Below are 15267 nucleotides of genomic sequence, written 5' to 3'. Positions count from 1 at the left end.
GGGGCAGGCAGATTTCCTTGAGGCCCTACCCTTCCCACACCCCGCCCCAGCACCTGGAGGAGGCCCCCAGTCTCACGCCACCCCTGCAGACCTGGCCTGAAGCCCTCGCACATGCGCCTGCATCCGCGGCAGGAGGAGGCCGCCGAGGCGCTGGCGAGAGATGCAGGTGTGCAGGCCGAGGTGCGGGCTGAGCAGGGCCTGGGAGCGTCGCCGGGCCCAGTGCTGCTCCAGCTGCTGCCAGCCCGGCTCCCGCAGCAGGACCTGGGGGCAGAGGTGAGGGTGCCCGGGCTGGTGGGGCTGAGGCCCACCCTGCTCTTCTCCTCAGGCCTCGGCCTCCTCCCTTCCGGCAGGACAACCGATTCTTATGGGGAGCCCGGGACACCTGCCTCCCAGGCCCACTCCATCGCCTCCCCACCCAGAAGGACTCCTCCCCCCCATTCCTGAGTTTGTCCGGGAATGCTCCTCTCCCTTCCCAGCCACGCCTGCCTCTCCGCACACACACCCACCTGGGTGGCCCCGAGGTGGCAGAGGGGTGACTCGGGCCCCAGCACCTGACTCAGGATGGCGCCACACCTCTCGCGGTCAGAGGACTCTCCCTGCGCCTCTGTGTCCAGGCCCCGGAACCTACCCCGAGGAGGGAGAAGCTGAGGTCAGAACAAGCACAGAGAGGACCTCCCTCCATGCCTGTTTGACACCCCCCGGCCCCTAAGTCATTCAACAACGATTTGCAGCGCACCTACTATGTGCCCGGCACCCAGCAGAGTTTTGCTGAGTGGCGGAGGGCCAGGTAGAGGCATGGGGGTGGCGCAGATAGTGAATAGGGAAGGAGAGGGACAGACGGAGAGAGAGCAGTGAAAGGAGGCGGGCTGGAGGCCAGGCCTGGGGTCCCGAGGAAAGTGGGCCCACCTCCGCCCTGAAGGAACCCCAGGTCTGCCAGCCACTCTGGGGGCTGTCCTTGTGGGTCCCGGCCCGAGGTGCCTGGGCCCTCGGCTGCCTCCATCCTGGGACCCTACCTAGCCAGGAAAGCCTGGAAGGGCAGGCGCACAGGGAAGTTGGCACTGCGGGTACACACCGCCTCCAGGATGTTGGCCTGGCTCAGCTGCTCAGCCACGTGTCCCACGTCAAAGAGGCCCGGAAGCTGTGGCCACCGAACAGAGCCAGTGAGAGCTGGAGTCGGGGCGGGGCGGGGTGGGGTGGGGGGCTGCTGAGCAGGGCAGGGCAGGTAGATGGGAAGGCTCTGGGGCCAGGTGCGGTGGGTCGGGGGAGCTCACCTTTCCTGGGTTGGGGTTGAGGCACTGAATGAAATAGACATGGCTCCTGATGGGAGGAAGGGGGGGTCATGTGGGCGCAGACCAGCCCCCGAGTCCCTGGGGTCTCCTATGCGGGGGGCACTGTTCTCACCTGCCCAGCTGGGCTAGGAGGTCCTCCAGGGAAGGCTGGAAGCAAGAGGCCAGTGTGGGTTTGCCTGGCCCAGCCCTGGACTGGGACTCTGCTTCCTGGAACAGGCTGCCCAGAAGCTGTGGGGCAAGAGGAGGCTGAGCTGGCTTGCTTCCCAGGCCCGTCCATAGCCCGTCCCCGGGGAGCCAGGGTGGGCCAGACCACGGCGTCCAGACCCCAGAAGCCTCAGCCCATGGTCCAAGGGGCAGGGGGACACAGTGTGGAGGGGTGGGGGGCACCTGGAGACGGCTCTGGGCAAGCATTTCCACCACGGCAGGGTCAAGATGATCCCGGTTTCTGTTTATAAATTTGTGAACCTGTAAGAGACAATGTGGGGAGTAGAGGGGGAGCCAAAGAGAGAAGACTGGGGTGGAGCCTGGTGCCTTTGTCACATAATCCCGCCTCTCCCCACTGGGCTAAATAAAGGACCACCTTTGTCTCGTCAATTAACGGCTCTGGGAAAACTGGAAATCCCCATGCAAATGAATGAAGTTGGACTCTTATATCAGATATAAAAATTAACCCAAAATGAATGGATCAAAGATCTAAATTTAAGGCCTGGAACTCTAAAACTCTTAGAAGAAAACGTAGGAAAAAAGCTTCATGACATTGGACTTTGCAACGATTTCCTGAATAGGACACCAAGAGAATAGGCAACAGAAGAAAAATTAAACTGGATTTCATCAAAATTAAAACTTTCGTGGGGCTCCTGGCTGGTTCAGGAACGCATGCAACTCTTGATCTCTGGGTCATGAGTTCCAGCCCCACGTTGGGAGTAGAGATTACTTAAAAAAAATTTTTTTTCTTGGGGCGCCGGGGTGACTCAGTCTGTTAAGCGTCTGCCTTTGGCTCAGGTCATGATCTCGGGATCCTGGGATCGAGCCCCGCATTGGGCCCCCTGCTCAGTGGGGAGCCTATTTCTCTCCCTCTCCCTCTGTCCCTCCCCCCAGCTCATGCTCTCTCTCACTCTCTCTCAAATAAATAAAATCTTTAAAAAAATGTTTTCTTTTGTGAGCTTCAATATAGTTTTGTGGTTTTCTTTATTCAATCTCCTTGTGTGTATGGGTTTTTTTAGATGTGATTGGGGGTTTTTTGAGGGGGGAACAGAGGTATAACTGATAAACCTTAGGTTTCTTGTTTGGGTAACTTCTGGGTGGTCTGTGTTTTCTTCTACAACCAAAACAGCTCACCTCCTCCAGGAAGCCTTACTGGACTTGCCCTACCTACCTCAAACTAGCCATATGGTCCTACCCTTTATACCAGGTCCCCTCCCCTCAGCAGTTCTCCTCCTGGGTAGGTGTGTTGTCACCGTGAAACTCAGAAGGAGGAAAGGCGAGTCCCTTCAGTGAGCACCTTTATGTGCCAGGCACCTGCCTGACCACTTCCCCATTACTGCATTTAATCCTCACAAGTGTTATAGGACTCCCATTCCCATTTTACAGGTGGGAAAACGTAGGCTCAGGAGGAGAAGCAGACAGCCAGAGGTTATCAGAGTCAGGTTTCCACACCCCACACATATGCTCCTCCCCTCCTGGTCTTAAGGCTCCCAGTCTCATCTCCCTCTACCCCATGGTGCTCAGCCAGAACTCACTAAATCACGCTGAGAACTGTGTAGGGCCAAGGGCATAGGTAGAAACATATGGTCAAGCCCCGGGAGGGGCCTCCCCTCACCTACTCCTCTTAGCTGTCAGGTGAGTCAGCTCTGGGGAGGGGACACCCGGGCCACATCACCCTCACTGATTCACCCAGGGGTCTGTCCCTGATTTACCCCAATACCTGGTAGGTGACAGGCCCAGCGTAATGACTCACGGTGAAGATCGGAAGGGGCAGCTGGGGCTTGGCGTAGCAGGGGTGATTGCCATGAAGAAAACACATGTAGAAGTGACACTTCTGGAGGAAGGTGTGGTCTGTGGCCCGATAAGAGGGACGAGCTTCCCTCAGGCCTTTGCACAAGATGTGCCCCTGCCCGGACCACGCACCCCTCCAGGGTCATCAATGAGTATTTGTGGAATGGGAGGACCACGGCCCCGAGGCTTGCTCCCTACTAGCTGGAGGCCCGAGGGACCACCACAAGCCCTGCACGAGCCCTGCGCAGTGCCCACCACCCTGCCCCTTCCGCAGCAAGGACTTGAGGAACCCCAGAGAGGTCAGGATCACCCAGAGACAGGATTTGAACCCAAGCTGTGCTGAGAAGCTATGCGCAGGGTTTCTGGCCCCCATCACCTGTGGCTCCTCTCGGAGGCCCTGCTGGCCCTGGCCTGGCCACCAGGGCCCCCACCGCTCGGGGCTCACCTGGGACAGCCCTGTCTGGGCATCCAGGATACTCAGGAGGCTGTGGGGCTGGTCTGAGGAGGTCCAGACAGGTGTCCCGCACAGGCTGGGGAACGGGCACCCAGGGCAGCAGCTCTCGCCGACAGGCCTCCTGGGAATAGCAGCACGGGGCCGGTTCCAGAGCACACCCGCGTTCGTGGGGGAGCTCACTGGACCCAGAGCAGGGATGGCCCTCCCATTGTCCAGATGAGTAAAATGAGGCCCAGAAGGGCTGAGATGGCCCATAGTGGGGCGGGGCGGGATGAGGGGCTTTGGGGCCGAGCTCTCAGTTCAGGGCCCTCTGTTTCCCAGGGATGGCCCCTGCTCAGGAAGGCCTGGGTGCCACTGGCCACCGCCAGGCCCAGCGCCTCTCACCTGCTCCTGGGCCCGCAGCATCTGGCTGGAGAAGAGCTGCAGACGCTCGCTGGCGAGGTTACTGCACAGTTGTTCCAGGCCGTTCACCCACAGGGCCTGGGGGCACCGGGGAAACAAGGACGTGGGCACCCACACGGCAGGGGCACGGGGCGGGGAAGGGGGGGGCTGCACACTGCCCTCCCAGAACTCAGGGAGGAGTGGTGCCCTGGGGCTGGGGCTGAGGCTGCAGCCCACAGGGTCAAGTCCAAAGGCCTCAGCCCACATCCCTCCCGCTGCCTCAGCACGACTGTGAGCCTTTAGGCCACAGGTCACAGCCATCCTGGGGTCAGGAAGGCACGTCTTCCTATGACCCAGTAGCTTGCTGGCTATCAGAATCCCACATCCTCATAAGCAGGGCTCCAGGCCGCTGCCTCCGAGAAGCCTTCCAGCATTCTTCCTGTAGGGATTACAGGTTCCTTCCTCTGCGTCCCCCAGCATGTTACTCACAAGCCCAGCAGAGCCCGCACGCCATGCGGCTTTGTACAGAGAGCTTTGACACACCCTGAAACACACACAGAGTGCACATGCGCACGCACACACACACTTGCCGTCATCCCCTCCCCCCTCGGAGAGGGCATAGTCACCAGGGGCAGGCTGGGGAGGAGAGAGCAGGGGACAGTGCCCATCCGGGAAGGAGGGTGGAGGCCACCTTCTCTTGCTCAAGCCCCCTCCTCCCTTCCCTGAGGAAGTGGGATCTTCTAGAAAGGGGTTGAAGAGCTTATGAAAACTCAGGGCCGGGACGCCTGGGTGGCTCAGTCGTTGGGCGTCTGCCTTCGGCTTAGGTCATGATCCCGGGGTCCTGGGATCGAGCCCCGCATCGGGCTCCCTGCTCAGCGGGAAGCCTGCTTCTCCCTCTCCCACTCCCCCTGCTTGCGTTCCCTCTCTCGCTGTGTCTCTCTCTGTCAAATAAGTAAATAAAATCTTTTAAAAAAAAAAAAAAGAAAACTCAGGGCCATTCAGGGGGCTGTCCCCTTTCCTGTTCCTCTTGGGGCATGGGAGGGGAGGCTGGGGGCTGATCTATCCTAGGGCCTCTGTCTTCCGCTGCCGTAGAGGCGTCCGTGAGGCTCTGTAAGGCCAAGCAGGACAGAACTCTCCAGAGGCGATGTCAGGGCTGGACAGAGCAGGGCAGAAAGGCTACCCCTGTGGGGTGTGCGCTGTCTCAGGGCTAGGCAGGCAAGCGCTCACGAGCGCCCCCCTCAGGCAGCGCTGACCCCAGACATGATCAGGATGAGGTGGGCCACCCGTCCCAGGCCCTGCCCCAAGGGGCGACCGCAAAGCCGTAGATGTCCACGACAGTGACGTTATCCACGCTCTCTCCCTCCCCGGGAGCTGCCAGCTTCTCATTGCTCCTCGTCAGAAGCCAGGTGAAAAGCCGGGAACACAGGGCCTTGGCCAGGGCGTCCCTGTGGGCAGGGTGAGCGAGCCTGGGCCATAGAGTGCCAGGCCCGGCTATGGTTCCCTCCCGCCCCCAGGGCCACCTGGCATCAATGGCGCTTTCCACCGGCAGAGACCTGCAGACGCAGCCATACGGTGTCTCCTGGGGGGCAGAGGAGGTAGGTACACGTGGAACAACAGGCCTGAGGCCCATGTGGGTGGCCCCGCCCCTGAGGAGCCCAGCGCTCACCGTGACCCTCCTGGTGACAGCCCCCTCTAGGCGTTCAGGTGGCACCACCAGCAGCCGGGCTGCCGTGTGGATCTCAGCCCAGATGGACACGGCAGCCACCTCCTGGGACTCCCGCTGGACAGAGAAGGGAGGGGGCGCGGAGACCTCTGCTGGGGATCGGCCACATCCCGCAGCCGGGTGCAGAGGAGGCAGGGCCTCGCTGCCCCGGGGAGCTGCCCTGTTGCCCCAAGTTCGATCTGGGTGTGTGGGAGCCGACTCTGCAGCCTGGGGGCCCTGAGTTCGAGTCCTAATTACCTCTTCACTAGCTGGCCGCCTCTGGCGAGAGTCCTTCCCTCTCTGAGCCCCCACTGTCTCATTGTTTTTTAAGCAGGCTCCATGCCCAGCGTGGAGCCCAATGCGGGGCTTGAACTCACGACCCTGAGATCAAGACCTGAGCTGAGATCAAGAGTCAGACAGTTAACTGACTGAGCCGCCCTGGCGCCCCTCCACTGTCTCGTTGTTAAAGGGCAAACAACAACCCTAAAGTTAGTTGTGGTGAGGACGGAATTAGGAAACATACAGAAAGTGATTTACACAGTGCCAGGTACATAATAACTGCTCAGTCAGTGCAGGTCTCCCTTGTGGGGTGGTGGCTTAGCGGAACCCACGCTGGCATAGATGATCCAGGCCTGTTTTCTCACCCATATGACAGGAATCTGCCCGCTCTCCAGGGCTGCTGTGGGGCCGTGGGGTAGCCCAGGGCTTGGTAATCTACCTACAAGTGTTTGGTATTGTTGCTGCCTTGATTATGCAAACAAGCCACTGCTGATCCAGCGTCCGCACCAGCCACAGCGGGAGCCCACCTCGGAGGAGGAGAAGCAAATGTTGCCCAGGTGCAGGATGGCGGCCAGCACAGCCCAGGCGGTGGTCACCTCCTCGGGGCACATGACCTGCAGGGCCTTCCGCAGTCCTTCGAAGTCCCGGGCATCATCCTTGCCCTGGAGACTGCAGGCCTGGCCCTGCAGAGTACGAGGGGGGTGAGGGGACAGGGCCCGGCCGCCCAGAGCTCCCCTCTACTCTGGCCACTCCTTAGACCCCCACGCCAAGACCTTTCCCTGGGCAAGCCCTGTCACCCAGCGCCGAGCGGGCCTTCCTTCCCCCACCTGGTTGAGGTAGTAGTAGGTCTCTGGCCCCTGTAGGGAGAGCTGCTCCTGTTCCGCAAGGTCTAGCCCCGCCAGCAACTCGTAAAAAACATGGAAGCTCCGCTCAGCCTGGGCCTTGGGGGAGAAGGACCGGCTTAGGGGGAGCAGTGGTCCGGTCCTGTGCCTCAGGGGAGCAAGGACAAGGCCTGGGAAAGGCAGGGATGGGGGGCTTAGCGACCACGACCCCCTACAGTGGCCCCTCCCCCTTTCCCATTCCGGGAGCTAGAGAGAGGGGAGCCTCGTTGCGGGGGAGAGGTCTTACCTGAAACACCACCCTTGAGGTCTCAAGCAGATAATGTAACACAGAGGCTCCCACGATGACCCCGCTGTGGGCACAGGGCAGTGGGTGGGGGTGCCCAGGGTGCCTGAAACCTAGGGGTGCTGCTCAGAATGGGACACACTAGGGGCTGGACCCAAGGGCAGCAGCCTTGGGTTCCCAGTAAAGGGAACTGATCATGAGTGCCCCCTGTGCCCGCCAGGACCCCCGTCACTCACTGCTGCAGGTGGAGGCAGAAGACCTGGCCGAAGCGGCTGGCGTTGGCATTGAGGGCTGTCTTGGCGTGGCCAAAGCTGCTGAGTATGAGCAGCACACCATCCAGCTGTGTGGGGGAGGAGCATTCAAGTATCCCTGGGATGGCGGTGGAATCCACTGATCAGCCATCCCAGCTGAGGACACGTTGCGCCTGGGGGTTGTGTTCTTCCACGGAGAGGGGCAGTCCCACCCCACCTCACCCTGCCCCACGGTAGGCAATGCCTGGGGCTGCCCCCAAGGAGAAGCCAGACGCCTGGAGACCACCCTCCGGGCCCAAAGGAGAAGGATGGTCCCTCTTGGATCCCCGGGAAAAGGCCAGCGGCTCCTCACTTGACATCTTCGGTCCCTTGCGTGTTCCTGCTCCAGGCTGCTTAGGGACTGCACGATCTTTTGGGCAGCTTCTGTCTTCCCTGAGCCACTGTGCTCACTGCATGAGGGAGGGGCTGACAGGGCCTCCCGGAAGGGGCACACAGGACACCCCACGGAGCCCAGGAAGTGGGGTATGCCTGCCTGGAAGTGATACCCACCCCCCGCACCCCGGAAACATGGAGAGATAGACCCAGGGCATGCAGACCAAAGAGAAGTCTCCAAGATGCCACATTCAAGGGGCATGTGGATGACTTTAGCCGAGAGCACAGCCCTTACAAAGTCCAGCGCTGTTGCCCAGCAGTGGACCAGACCAGCAGCTTCAAATGCAGACCCCGTGGCCCCTGTCTCCCAGCCCTCAGAGCGGCCTGTGGGTTCCGTGGGGCACCACCACTCACCCGAGGAGAATGCACGTGCCCTGCCCAGTACTCCGAGACCGGCTATAGGCCGATACCATGATGGCCAAGATGTGTCTGAGGCAGGAGAGAAGGAAGCAAATGAGGAGGTTACCAGAGATGGGCTTCTGGGCCTTCCTAGGTGTAGGCAGGACCCTCAGTCCCCAGGATCTCGGTCAGTGGGACATGCTGGGGCTTAGCCACCCGGGGGGGAGCGGTGAGCAGAGGGCTGGTGGGGCTAAGTCACGTACGGGGTGGTGTTAGGGGCCTTCTTGGTGTGGTAGCTGGCCAGGACCTCAGCTGAGAAGAGAGGCAGGGGCCGGCGGGGGTTCAGAGAGAGCAGAAGAGGCCCTCCAAAGGTCTGGGGGAACACGGAGGAAGCAGGGGCTACAGACAGAGTGGGGCTCCAGTGCTCCGCAGCCCGGCCCCCTGCCCCCACTCTGCAGCTCCCCAGCAAGGGTTCAGCACCCAGCCCAGGGAGGAGAAGGAAGGAGAAGTTCTAGAAGTGCCAGAGGGCCCTCAGATCCCAGGGGACAGGGAATCCCAGCCCCTCAACCCTCCCCAGGTGCCCCCATACGTAGATTTGGCCCAGATGAAATCTCTTCTTGAGGCACCGCAGCACAGAGCTGTTACACACTGGTCTGTGGGGACAGCAGGAGAGCGGAGCAGGGAATCGGGGGCAGAAGGAGGTCCTGGGTTAGCGCGGCCACTGGCTGTAGAGATACTTTGGGCAAGTCATGCATCCTCTCTGAGCCCTGAGCATAACACAGGGCACGGCTGCTAAGTGAGTTACCCACTCCATGGGGGCTGCAAGCACCACCAGGCCGCTGACCATTGGGAAGCTTTGTGCCAGTTAGGGAAGCAAGTCCCAGGCCGGGCACCTGATTTTCACGCCTCACCTGCCTCTTCCAGCCAGACCTTTGGTTAAAAAGTACAATCCCTTCTAAGGTTACAATTTATAAAAATGGAGGCAGGATGGGGCCCAGACAAGACAGATCTGGAACTAGCCCCTGCTCACCGCAGCCGAGCCAGGTCCTCCGTGTCTTCCAGGCCTTCCCCAAGACTCCCGCCCTCAGCGCCCAGTAAGGGCGGCTCCGCCACGCCCGGCCCCAGGCTCAGCTCCAGGTCCTCCTCCGTCTCATCCTCTGGCTCCCACCGCTCCCTCGGGGACCCACAGGGGCCCGGGCTTCTCTCCCACAGCAGGCGAATCTCCAAGGTGAGTCGGGGCAGCAGCGCGTTGGTGCCAAGCCCAGGGTCCTCGCGGGGTTCTGAGCTCTGAGCCCAGTGGACCGGAGCCTCGGCCCCCAAGCTCTCGGGCTCCGCTTCGCTGCTGGAGCCGCTTTCGTCGAGTAGGGGCTTGTCGTGGGGAGTAGGGCCGAGGAGAGAGCCTCGGCAGGGCCCGGCCACATTTTCTCCACTCGCCCCGCGCCCCTCACTGTCCCCCGAAGCTCCTGCACAAGGCAAAAACGTGCCCCTCCCCGGGTGGGGCGTCCGTGGACGCTTCCTCTGAGCTCCGACTGCTCGACGCCCTCCCAGTCCTGTGGATCCTGGGGCTTGGAATCCGGAGTCGGATCCTCATCCTCAGAAGAGTCTCCCGGAGCTGAGCTCTTCGCAAACTGTGGGGAGCTCGAGTCGCCGCTAGGGGGAGCCCTGGGCCGTCCCCCCAGTCCCGCTACTCCCGCCAGGCACAGCACTTGCCGTCGCCGCAGTCCCGGCCCGTGACCCCGCCCCGCGGCCGCCCGCGGCCCCGCCCCCCGGCCCTCGCCGGCCGGCCGCCGCCGCCGCCGCGGCAGCTGCAGGCAGCGCAGGAGACCCAGGGCGCGCACTACGCGCAGGAGCCTCTCCTTAAGGCCGGCGTGGCGGGGAGCCGGAGCCGCGGCCTGGGGAGCCGGGTTTGGCGGCGCTTTCGCGCGGAGCCTGCGGAGCGCCACGAGGGCGGCCAGCGGCGCTGGGTTTCCGGGCCCGTCCCCCTCTCCAGCCCCAGATTCGCTCTCGCCCGCCGCCACTTGCACTTTCCCCACCAGCTTTCCGTCCTGGCGGCGCCGAGTCCCGGCGGCCGAGGCCGAGGCTCTTCCAGGCTCGTCGCCCTGCGGCTCAGCCTCCGACCGCGCCTCATTGTCTGAGTCCCGGGCCGGCCTGGGGTCCCCGGAAGCCCGCGAGCTCCGGGAGACGCACGTGGGGCTGCCCTCGAGGGGGCTGGAGGCCTTGGCTTTTTTGCCCGGCTCAGTCTCTTCGGCTTCAGTGGCCCGGCTCGCAGTTCCTGGGGCTGCCCTTGGGCCCCCTCCCCGCCCGGCCCCCTCCAGGCTCGACTCCGTGCCTGTCCCGGAATCCTCGCTCTCTCCCCGGGGTCCCACCCCCGACGACCCTTCCCGGCTCCGGGGCTCAGGGCTGTCCCCGCCGTCGCTGCTCAGACCGTCGCTGCTGGGGCGCTCGCCGGCTTCCAGCGCTGGCTCCGACCCAGTTTGGGGGTCTCCCGAGCCCGTGTCCGTTTGCTCCGGCTTGGGCCGCAGCTCCGGGGCTCCACTGCTCTGGCTGTCGCTCTCCTGGGCCTCGCGGGCTTCGCTATCCTGGCAAGAGCTGCCCCCGTCTCCACCTGACGCGTCCCCATCGAGGCGCCGGGTCTCTCGGCAGCCGTGCCGAGCCGGGTGTCTCCGCCCTTTTCCTCTCTTCCTGCGGCGGCAGAGCTCGCCGGTCCTCCCTTCTCCGGGGAGACTCTCTTCCTCCAGGCGCCCGCCACGGCCGTCCCGGTGCTTAGACCTGGGTCCCCGACACCGCGCGCGCCCTAGTCCCCGCTGGGCCTCCGCGGGCGGCCCAGCCCCTGGCCGTCTGCAGCCGCCGTTCCGCTCTGCGATGGGCTTCTGGCGGCCACCAGGGGTCCCGTGGCTTCCCGAAGTGGAGGGCTCCAAGACTGGCCTGGCGCTGTGGGCCTTACCGCGACCCTGTCGGCGTTCCCGGCTAGGCGCGCCGTCTGCTCCGGCTTCCCCGGCCTGTCCTGGCGCTGGGGCGCTTTGCCCTTGCTCCCGCCCATGGCGGGCTCAGTGAAGAGGGGCTTCCCGGTGTCTCTGTCCTCTCCGGGAAGATCTGGCAGCCCCTGGCGCCCTCAGCCCTTGGCAGCGCCCACACCGGTTGTGCCCTGGCAGGGCCTACAGGCTCAGTCTACCCCCCGGGGGCTCCAGCCTTACCCATGAGCATTAATAATGCAGGTCGCTGCGGGTCCTGACCCCCTAAGCCAACAAAGGAAGGGAGGCCGCCCAAGAAAGAGGAGACGCTTCAGCAGGGGACAAAGGCCGAGGACAGGGCAACCGTGCCACCTGGGAGTGGCTGCCCGCCAGGTCAGCCTGGCACCCCGCCAAACTGAGGACCCACATGCTCTGCTCCTGTCTCACTGCTTGCCCAGTGGAGGGGGGCGGGCGGTGAGCCCTCCTTCAAAGAACCTGTCTGGACCATCCTGGGGGCTCTAAGGGTCACCCACTCCTTCCTTAGTTCTCTTGGACTCAATATCAATAAATAGCTAACATTTCAGGGCTTATGTGCCATGCACTGTTCTAAACACTTCACTATGGAGTCATTTAATTCTTTTTTTTTTTAATATATTTTTAAAATTTTTTATTTATTTGACAGAGAGAGAGCGAGAGCAGGAACACAAGCAGGGGGAGTGGGAGAGGGAGAGAAGCAGGCTTCCCGCTGAGCAGGGAGCCCAACACGAGGCTTGATCCCAGGACCCTGGGATCTTGACCTGAGCTGAAGGCAGACGCTTAACAACTGAGCCACCCAGGCGCCCTGGAGTCATTTAATTCTTGAAAGCGCACTAAGAGGTGGTACCCTAAGAATTCCCATTTTATGCCTGATATGACTGAGGCACACAGCTGAGTGTCACAGGGAGTGTGAGAAATGAGATGCTAACCCAGGCAGTCTGGCTCCCAAGGCCCTCTGGAGCATAGGTGTGAGGGACTGCCACCAGCAGCAAGCTGGACTTTCTCTGGTTCATTACAATGTATCCTGCAAGCTCTTGGGCAGACAGAGCTCGGTGCTCCTCTCCAGTCTCTTGCCTTCTTGGTGCCCTCCTCGCCTCCGGGTTGATCCAGGCCAGGTCTTGTAGCTCACTCAGCCGCGTGGGTGTGGCAGGCCTCAGGTCTCTTCCCAAGCAGCCTTACATTCAAATCTCCCCAAACCCTAGGAAAGGGATAAGGTCTCATTCTACAGAAGGGGAATCAGCTCAGAGAATAAGTGGCTTAAGGACACACAGCTAGAAAGTGAGGAACTGGGTACCAAACCCAGCTCCCTGGACCCTGAGGACCAGCTGTTCTGCTCCGCAAGCTTCTGCCGGGAACCGGCTTTGGAACCAGACAGCCTTGGTACCCCTCCAAGCCCACCTCCTGGGTGTGTGACCTCCAGCAGCCTCCAGGGAACTCCGTGGACAAAGGACAGCAGGAGGAGAGGAGACCTCCCCCCACCTCTCCACCAAGCCCAGCCCTCGCCTCTGGCTCCTACTTGCCCCACCCATTCCTTCACCTGCTTTGCCCCTCGATTCTGTGTGAGTCCTCCTCTGATCATGCTCCTTCCTCCCTCCCTCCCTCCGGGCCCTCCCACCAGCCACAGTAACTTTCACCTCCCTTGCTTGGGTGTTAACGTGCTCTGCGATTTTATAGACTCTCATTTAATCCTTACCACCCTCCGAGGTAGGCCCTATTATTATGCCCTGTTTTATAGGTGAGTAAACTAAAGCACAAGGGTGACATCATCTACCCAAGGTCACACAGTGGGTCATGGGCAAAGCCAGTGTTTGAGGACTGGGTCTGCCTGCCTGACTTCCAAGTCTAAGTGAGCACCAAGTCTCCCACCTGTCAATGCTGAAGACCCTCAGATCCGAGTCTTCAGATTACGTGTCCAGCTGCCTGTGGAACGTCGGCAAGGGCCTTGGAGTCAGCGGTGACCTCTGCCACTCTCTCACCTTCTGGCAGAGGTCCTGTCAACTCAGCCTCTCAGTGTCTCCACCGTGTGGCTACCAGCACCCTTCCCTGGACGGAAGCTGCAGGGACCTCCAGCTCCTCTCTCCGTGCCAGCCCAGCTTCCATTAATCCACTTTCTAGACCATGCCAAACCCTTCCGCTTGTGCTCGCCTATCAATAAAAATTGTTGATCTCACTCTCCCGATTAGGAGAAGGTTTTTTAGAACCAAAATAGGCGAGCCACCAACACTAGCTAATACTTGATAGCACAGAGTACTTACGGCAAGGCTCATCCTCAGCGAGCGTGGATGTAAATCCGTTTGCAGAGTCTGGGTATTTTCAGATGTGTGTATGGTGGTGGTCGGCTTCTGTTCAGTCTGGTTAGCTGGGTCATTGCTGTGGCCATGAGGCTCTCTGGGCCCTGGAGGTGCTTGGTGCTGCCGTTTTCTTCTGATTTCTTGGTGCTTACGTTATTACCATGGTCTTCAATTTTTGGTTTCTTGGCAGAAACTTCGTGTCACTTGTCCATTTGTGTGAGTTAAGTTAGCTGACTGGATAAAACAAGCAGTAAGTCCCTCTAAACGGGTGGTTTGAAAACCACACGAGTCCCCATAGCTGTGTGTGTGTGTGTGTGTGTGTGTCCAGCTTTCTGGGGTGTGATGTTCTCACTCCCTCCTTGGCACCCACTTTTGGTGCATAACCCTCTGACCTACAATACTGAGGACCCAGTGTTAACTCAAGATATAAACAGAGAGCTTAATTTCTTTTATGATAAAAATAAAGATCCTGTGCATCAAGCTGAAACATATTCTCCCTGACCCCAGCAGGACCCTGTGAACCTTGTGGACTCCCGTGAACCTCGCAACAAATCCCGAGGGGATACGGTCATCATTCCATTCCCCAGAAGAAAGCGGGACGCACAGCAGGTGGGCAGTTTGCCTGAGGTCACACGAGTGGAGCTTGCTGGGATTTAAACCACAGGGGTCTTTGGAAGCATACATTTCGTAAAGGAACTTCCCTGCTTCAAGCCCCTCAGAGGCTTCCAGAGTCTCAGGATCAAGTCCAGGCTGTCCGACGGGGTATACAGCACTCTCCTCCTGTCTGTAGCTTTGTCTTTTGATCTACCCAGCCTCCCTTCTCCACGACTTCTGGGACCACTGTCTGTGTCCCTCTTCCCTTTGGGGAACTGTTCCTCTGCATTCCTTGTGGCTTTTGGGGCTACCTCAGTAAGCCCCACCCCCACTCCTAAGGAGAACATGGGGGGCTGGAGTGGCCCAAGTTACACAACCCAGAGACTCTTGAGCTGCACATGCTTGGCTGGAGGGCGGTGGGTAGGATGCTCCCCCAGTGCATCCATCCTGGGCCCTGGACCTTGGCTCCTCCTCTGCCCTGTGTGCTGATCCAGGTCCTTCCAACAGGCCAGGTGAGCTCCTGTGCCACACAGCAGTGCCCCTGCCCTCCAGGCTCCAGGGCTCCCGGTCTGGCCCTGGCCATGGGGTGGTCTTGTTTCCAGCACACTTCCTGCCGACTCCCCTCCGCTCTTGGCCCGTTCCCGCAGCAAGCAGGCCGGTTCCTCGAGTGCTACCAGCCCTCTATCTGTGCAGAATGGCCCACCTAGCCCACCGTGGTCATGCCCCTGTCCCAGCTTGATGTCTTTCACAGGCCCCTGGATTGCCTGCATCCTCAGACGTCCTGCCCTCGTTAGGACGGTGAGCCCCACAGGGCAGGGACCACGTTGTCTCGGCCGCCTCTGACCCCGTGTGCCCGGCATGTAGTAGGTGCTCAGCAGACAGGTAAATGAAGTAGAACCAAGTAGACTAAACCCCTTTATAAGGACCAGAAGAGCAGTCTGATCTAGCCCCTCATCTGGGGTAAGACCTTTCACCTCTGGGCACGGCCTCCGACCTCAGCAGCGGCTCACGGTCCTTCCCTGAAGTCTGGAAGAAGCCACCAGGTCTGAGATACTGTGTCTTCCCCTTCTGACAGCAAGGAAAGGCCAAAGGGGACTCCCTCGGTCCTGGCCCAGCGATGCAGTCACGCAGACTCGTGATGGTTAACT

General features: G+C 60.9%; 1 protein-coding gene across 1 annotated transcript in view; it reads right to left on the bottom strand.

Annotated features, from left to right (window-relative positions):
* The window catches only part of MYO15B (myosin XVB), a 29199-nt gene extending 17754 nt beyond the window's left edge, over nt 1-11445 (bottom strand). Inside the window, 26 exon segments of the mRNA XM_044921396.1 lie at nt 92-261; nt 507-624; nt 1014-1138; nt 1272-1317; nt 1402-1517; nt 1677-1754; nt 3214-3352; nt 3731-3784; nt 3786-3859; nt 4123-4218; nt 5432-5564; nt 5640-5698; nt 5786-5899; nt 6628-6783; nt 6928-7041; nt 7229-7292; nt 7462-7565; nt 7829-7951; nt 8259-8337; nt 8511-8620; nt 8837-8900; nt 9278-9720; nt 9722-9812; nt 9814-10423; nt 10496-11251; nt 11442-11445. Of these exon segments, the coding sequence (XP_044777331.1) occupies nt 92-261; nt 507-624; nt 1014-1138; nt 1272-1317; nt 1402-1517; nt 1677-1754; nt 3214-3352; nt 3731-3784; nt 3786-3859; nt 4123-4218; nt 5432-5564; nt 5640-5698; nt 5786-5899; nt 6628-6783; nt 6928-7041; nt 7229-7292; nt 7462-7565; nt 7829-7951; nt 8259-8337; nt 8511-8620; nt 8837-8900; nt 9278-9720; nt 9722-9812; nt 9814-10423; nt 10496-11251; nt 11442-11445 (4040 nt within the window).
* Nucleotides 11446-15267: the final 3822 nt, after the last annotated feature.

Source organism: Neomonachus schauinslandi, chromosome 15, assembly GCF_002201575.2.
Source record: "Neomonachus schauinslandi chromosome 15, ASM220157v2, whole genome shotgun sequence".
NCBI classification, from domain to species: Eukaryota; Metazoa; Chordata; class Mammalia; order Carnivora; family Phocidae; genus Neomonachus; species Neomonachus schauinslandi.
The sequence above is the reverse complement of the archived record's forward strand: the minus strand, read 5'-3'. Positions and strand labels throughout refer to the sequence as shown.